General features: G+C 42.0%; 1 protein-coding gene across 3 annotated transcripts in view; it reads left to right on the forward strand.

Annotated features, from left to right (window-relative positions):
• grp (serine/threonine-protein kinase grp) overlaps positions 1 to 6195 on the forward strand; it is a 30946-nt gene extending 24751 nt beyond the window's left edge. For 2 of the 3 annotated variants that reach the window (XM_076184207.1, XM_076184208.1), the window contains exons 7-11: positions 1314 to 1441; positions 1520 to 1607; positions 2582 to 2745; positions 5150 to 5383; positions 5486 to 6195. In XM_076184207.1, coding sequence (XP_076040322.1) covers positions 1314 to 1441; positions 1520 to 1607; positions 2582 to 2745; positions 5150 to 5383; positions 5486 to 5707 — 836 coding nt within the window. In that variant the 3' untranslated portion in view covers positions 5708 to 6195. The remainder of the gene's footprint in view (positions 1 to 1313; positions 1442 to 1519; positions 1608 to 2581; positions 2746 to 5149; positions 5384 to 5485) is intronic. The other variant, XM_076184209.1, reaches the window with a different exon arrangement.
• The last annotated feature ends 652 nt before the right edge of the window (positions 6196 to 6847 follow it).

Consider the following 6847-nt stretch of genomic DNA (forward strand, 5'->3'; position numbering starts at 1 on the left):
TACCCACCCTTGCCTCGTAGTGCTGGCATTGGTGTTGCATGCAAAGGGTTAACCTGTTTGAGTCTGCTACCCTTTACCCATTAACACTTGCATCCTAAATTCTTCAATTTTTCAAGGTCCATTGTAGACCTCAAACCACCCTGACCCATGTATGTTTGTACTACCTCTGTCACTTGTTTTTCTTTTCTTTTCTTTCTTTCTTTCTTTCTTTCTTTCAGCGTAACATCCTTGCCTCCAATACTAGGCTGAATGTTCTCCATTGCCCATTTCTATTCAGTATTGCATTTGTTCATTCTTTATGCTTCCAAGTAATCCCTAGTCACTTAATAGTTGTGCCACTCCTGACAACCTCTTACTTTCTCCTGGACTCCAGTTCTCCACTACAGGGCTATGTATAAATAGCAGTCATAGATTTTATAGAGTAGGATCAAAATGACAGTAGTGATAGCATCATGTCGTTCATTTGGAGTTGCTCTCCATTGGGGAGTGGGAGAAGCCACATGTGGTACAAGGGCTGAAGGAGTATGTGGGTTGACCTAGAGGAGTATTAAATACAGAGGGTGGATGATACTGAGAACCAAGTGAAGTGAAGTATTTATGGACAAGGTTCAGTTATTGAGAATGAAAGGTTTATATTTTTAGCGTATATTGTCAAAGGATTTAAACTGGAACCATGATACGTTTCTGCCTCGTCTTTGGTGATCTAGCTGTGTGAGAGATGATGGACGTCATAAAGCTAGATTACCAAAGTCAGGGCTGGAACTCTGCACTACACCCAGAGCCTGCTTTGGTGAGTAGACAGTTGAATGGGTCTAAATGTTTTTAGTAATACCTATTCCCTGTATCCATTATGGGAAGTGTTGTATAAATTATTACTTGTCACTTCCTATCTTCCCCCTACAACCTCTGCCCTATTCCTCCCCCCCCATTCTTCACCCTCAACTTTCCTTTATCTCTTACCTTCATCTTTGTTCTATTGTCATTCCTTCCGTTATCTTCTGTTCTGTCATTCCTTCCACACTTCTGTTGTTATTCCTTCCATCCTCTTCAATTCTGTCGCTCCTACCCAGTTCCATTCTTTTTCTTTCACCCTCCAGCTTTAGTTCATATCCTTTCCCCAGTTTAGTGTTACAACTCCCTCTCCCCTTATTTGCTCTTGTTCATTCCTTCATTTGCTCAACCTTATTTGGTTGGTCTGTTTAATGTTTATTGGAAGGGAGGGAGTAATGGTTCCATTTTGCCATGTTTTGAGTATCCTGTTATCCATTGCAAGGGACTTGATTTACTGATCTACTCTCTTTGAAACTTCTCAGAGCTTCCTTGGGACGAGCCTACTTTTACCTGTCCAGAGTTCACTGCATGGAAGGAGAAGAGCAGTAGTCTGTTTTCTAACACCCCGTGGTCCAAGATCGAGAACCTGGCTCTCTCGTTGTTGCGCAAGGTTTGTACAAAAGCAACTTGTTTTGTGTAGTATGCGAAATGCCATGTGAACATACTAGTGACACTACCTCTTCTTCAGGTGCTAAACCCAAATCCTGGGTATCGTGCATCAGCATCAGTAGTCAAGCAGCAGCAGTGGTACACAAAGAACTTCCACAAAACTTCAGGCAAGTTTTCCATGAGAGGAAGCCTCATTTAGCTTGTGCCTTGCATGCATACGAGCAATGTAATTTTGAGTTGAACAAGTATTTATTATTGGGAGTTTTTGTACTATTTATCATCTTTGCAAAATTTGTAAGTTTTAAAAGGGTATGAATCAAATTCAGATTTTGTATGACTGTTTACTTGGGAAGAGGGGGATAATTGCAATACTGTTGTATTTGGGATAAATTCTAGGTAGTTTCAAGTATTTGCATTTATGATATGTACAATAATTATGGGTATGTGGGCATCAGGTACTATGTGACTCTGCAGTGTGAGAAGTATGCAGAGTTTCAGAGTGCCTGATATTCACCTTCCCAAGTTCATCATGAATTTTTGTAGTTCATGCTTCATCTAAGGGTGGGCATGACAAGATGAGCTTTGGAGGGCCAAGGATTGCTCACATTTTGGATACTAATGTTTCTTTTAGGTAGCAAAGGTCCTGACAGTATTGGTTTGTAATGTTGGAACAGTGTGCTTGCCTTGATCTGGAGTTATGTTTTATCTTTGAAGACTGAAGACAAAATTAAAATCGATTGGACTGAAGCACATCGGAGGGCCTGTATATGTGCTTTGGTGGTTTAGCATTATGATGGCCTGTGTGTTCCATAAAGCTAGATTACCAAAGCACTTATGAAGGCACAAACGTCAACACAAGTGTTACAAACCTTGTCAGAGGTACCTAAGTCAGCACAAACCAGGAACTAAAGGAACTCTCCAGGGATCATCTCAGCTGGTTGTTGGACTTGAGTTGTTGAATGCAAGAGCAGCAGTGTCTTTGGTGATTTAGCTGTATGAGAGAATGCAGGTCATATAGCTAGATTACCATAGGGCATTGAGGCTTGGCCAATCTCCAGCATCTAGGTATATTTTGGTTGTAGATGTTGGTTGCCTTCAACTATAGTTTTTTCCTGTTCAGAATGTTCTCTTTCTGTTCCAGAAGGCCTGAATAGTTCTGATGTCCATACACCAGGTGGAAGTAATAGCAAGCGAATTTGTAGCGAGGTTGACAGATTTCATTCTGGGCTTAATCTTGATGAAGTAGCCCGTATGGCATGTTCACAGCCAGACCCTGCTACAAACATAACTGAGAAGTCCTTGGAGGTAAGGGAGTTTGGTGTATACAGGGTCATAAGATATGTTGCTTTTTAGATGCAAGTGTGTGTGCCATATATACCAAGGTCTTGTAATCTCTCCTCTTCCTAGCTTCTAACACCTGTCCCCAAATTACAGATGTCGGGAATCCTCTAATTTCAAACCCCTCCAACTACAGGTGTCTACCCTTCTTAACTGTTTCACCCATTCTTATAATGCCTATGTTTTTTGTACTTTATCCCAAAAGATCATCTATTCTGTTGCCCCTACATTTCAATTTTGTTGATGCAATCACTCCTTTGTCCTCGTCTCTGAAATTTGGTCCACCTTTATTTAGTAATTTGCCTGTTATTTCCATTTACTTCCACATGCAACCACAAATGTGCACAACCAGCCCCTTCTCACCTGCATTCACTTCCATAACCAGCCTAATCTGATAGCCCATTAGCATGACCACCTGCATCCTTCATAGTTTCCTGTGTATTCTTAAAATTCTACGCCTACCACAATATTTGTCTCCACTTTCTCTTCTGCCCTGTATTGCATTTTCTGGATATCTTGTTTGCTTTCCTGTTCTTTGGTATGGTTTTTCTTTCCCCTTGTTCTCTTCCTACCATTTGCTGCCTCATCCCTCATCAGTCTACTTTTCTTCTTGAAAATTAGGAGAGGAACAGGGAGTTATTGGTGAGGAATGGTGTGTGATTAGAAAGATGGGGGTTGCATGGATCAGAAAGCTGCGCTGGGTAGACAGGAAGGCATTGTGGGATTTTTTTTTTTTTTTTTTTTTTTTTAGATATTGGATATGAGGAATGCTGTTTAGTGTTTTTACAACACAGCCTGTTAGAATCAGAAATGGAGTGTGAGGGGTTAGTCTTTGCCAAGGATGTCCTGTCACTGGCGGTTTCTGTCCCAAGAAAGAGTGGAGGTAGAATGTAGATTGAGAAGCAAGTAAATGCCTTGGTTTACAATGTAACAAGATACATTTGGGAATGGATGCTAAGAGGAGATTGTATGAAGGGGCGATTGTGCCGACAGCACTGTATGGGGCTGAAACATAAGAGGAAGTTTGAGGTGAAATGTCAGACAGGTTTGGTAGGAGTTACTAGGCTGGATAGTGAGAAACCTGAAGAGTGGGGATGGAAAGGGGGTTGATGAAAGTGCTGGGATGGATTGGACACGGAAAGATCGAGTGAATAAAGTTTTGCAAGTGTGGAAGGCATAGGTGAATGGATTGGGGTAAGAGGGGCATTGAGAAGGGTGGTATTCTGTTGAAGGTAGAAGATGGAAGATAGGGTTGAGTGGAGAATTGTATATGGGTGATGCTGTGATGCATGAAAGGGAGGGAGTGGGAGATGGGAGTGGTTATGTGTGAAGGATATTTTGATAGCTCCTGAATGGATTTATCCCAGTCCTCTTTCCGGACAAGGGGACAGAGAGGGGGGTCGCTGAATAAATCCAGCGGCCTTGCTGTGAATGTGCTGCCTTGCTGCATTGCTTCTGACCTTGGGCAAGGTGCAAGATGCAGGGATGACCCATAGACCACTAAGAGCCAAGAAAAGAGGAAGGGATGGGTGGTGAATGGGAATGGAATTATGCATGTTGACTTTTGGTAATGTCCCTTGTAAAGGGGAAAAACCCTTGGCATATGTATATTTGTTTTCCAGTACTGCCTTGCCATTCATTTTACCTGATAAAGATCTGATTGGTCACTAAAAATTCATCCAGAACTTTCAAGTCTTCCTTTGGGTACTACCACCTAGTCCATTATTACCTTCCATCCACAAACTGAAAAACAATACATTGCTGCATGCCAGAACTATCCCTCTGAATCCTCTCCACTGAAAGGATGATCCCCCTGGCCAGACAGCAATGCAGCCAAACCAGCCCTTCTAAACTACTAGAAGATTGGATGGCAGTATTGCAGACAATTGCCCAGGATGTAACATTCAACCCCGTAGTATGACACATTAGGAAGACTGGATTGCACACAGTCATGCATGCTAATAACTTAACATACACAAAGAATGGTGGGAAAACTCTTAAAGATGTGGTGTTCGTTAGGAATATGGGGCAGCTTGACCAGTCTAGGGAACAACAATAACAACTCCCTGAAGACTGTCCTCCCAACTATCACCGTGCCCAGTTGTATGACTATGCTTATCTTGTAATGCTTGGCTATCATCAGCTCCCATGTATACATCAGACATCACTTGTCACCACTACCTTTGTTCCTTGCAAAGTTCTAAAACCCACCCTCTCGTTTCCACATTACCACTTTTGACAGTCCTCTTGTAAACCTATCTTATTCGTGAACAATTTTAGATGTCATTTCATCCAACAACTCTTCTGTAGGTAATCCCGATACACAAGAATTGCCAAAATTCAATGTTCTGATAGTTTTTCTTCCCAACAGGATGTGGATGTAGTGCGTGCTGTTGTTAGTTTTTCTCAGCCTGCTCAGCCAGACCAGTTGCTGCTTTCAACTCAAGTGAGCCAGGGAACTCAAGCAAGCCAAACACCACTACAGCGTCTTGTGAAGCGCATGACCCGTATTTTGGTGTGCAGCAGTCTGGAAGATACCTTGACTCATTTGGAGGCAGTCTTCTCGAAACTGAAGTACTCGTACAAGTGCAATGCTGCCAATGTTGTGAGTTGTTTTGTTTACAAAGTTACTGTTTACTTATGAATGTATGTTATAGCTAAGAAGTTGTTGGTAGATATGTGGGGTTAACATGGATTTGTGCTTCAGGTAACTGTCACCACGCAAGACCGTCGGGGAACCCAGCTGGTTTTGAAAGCTACAGTGTTGGAGATGGGACCCCACATCCTTGTAGACTTCAGGCTATCCAAGGGGTGTGGCTTGGATTTTAAGCGTCATTTCACAAGAATTAAGGAGGGCCTTGCACATATCATAGTTAAAGGTCCTGTCACATGGAATATGGCTTTGGCTACAAACATGTTGCCAGCCTAATTAGGTTTTTACATATATTGTACTGCTTCTTAGGTTACCTACTTAAAGGAATTTAGCTTTGTGCTTTTTTACCATCAAAGGAAATATTAGGCTATAAAGATAGATCAAGTGATACATAGTGGTAGAAAGGCACAAGTTTTTCACAGTATTGAATCAAAATTATTTTTTTATGGCAAAGTCTTTACTTTTGATTCCAATTATTTGTGGCTTCATTTGTGCATTCCAGTGTGAATGAAGGTTTGATAGCCCATGGCTGTGGTGTGGCCATCATTTCCTTGTGCTGCAGTTGTAAGTGAAGCCTTGCACATAGTTTACAGCCAGTCTCCTCTGTACTACTGCAGGCAGTGTTCTAGTCTTTCACTGATGGCTTGCCCTCCTGGGCTTGTGAAGCTGTAAAGAATCTCTTATGTCTTGTTAACCTCTTTAAAGCATTGATATCAAAGGTTTTCTGGAGCCCGGTGATTGATTAAAAGTTGACAAGTTTTGTATGAAGATTTTCTCTCTCCTGGTTGTGTAAAACTTGCAAATACAAAAGCAAAAAGCCCTGAATAAGGTTACATATGATGAGTTGGACATGAAGCATGATTTTTGTTGGAACAGCTATAATTTCCTAGGTAAGAATAAGTTTAAATTCACTAGTAGCTGTGGCGATGACAGATGTTACAAATCTAGTTAGGGAATTACAAAGCCCAAGTGTGAGTATGTGGTGATTTAATGGATGAGAGTGCAATTGTGCCTTTTACTACCTCCCTTGTAAGGTGGGGGGGGGGGGGGCTTGGTATGTGTATGTTCTTATATACCAAGGGATCTTTACCCCTCAAAAGGGAAATAGCCAGGCATAATCAACTTTTATGAACTTCACCCCACCCCCACATACTCCATTCCCATTCACCACCCCATCCCTGCATCTTGCCCACTGTCCTGGGTTAGAAGCAATGCAACACGTTAACAGCAAGGCTGCTTCACTTACTCAGTGACGCGCACACACCCTCTGTCCCCTCAAGTAGAAAGAGAAGCTGGGGAGTAATCCTTTTGAGCTGTCAAAATATTCATTCTCCTATGCATCAAAGCATCTGTGCATATTCTCAACTCTCACTATCTTCTCCCTTGGTGGCACCCTCATGTTTGCTCCCTCCACCT

This window comes from Oratosquilla oratoria, chromosome 4 (genome assembly GCF_046742065.1).
Source record: "Oratosquilla oratoria isolate Oo_2021 chromosome 4, ASM4674206v1, whole genome shotgun sequence".
Lineage (NCBI taxonomy): Eukaryota > Metazoa > Arthropoda > Malacostraca > Stomatopoda > Squillidae > Oratosquilla > Oratosquilla oratoria.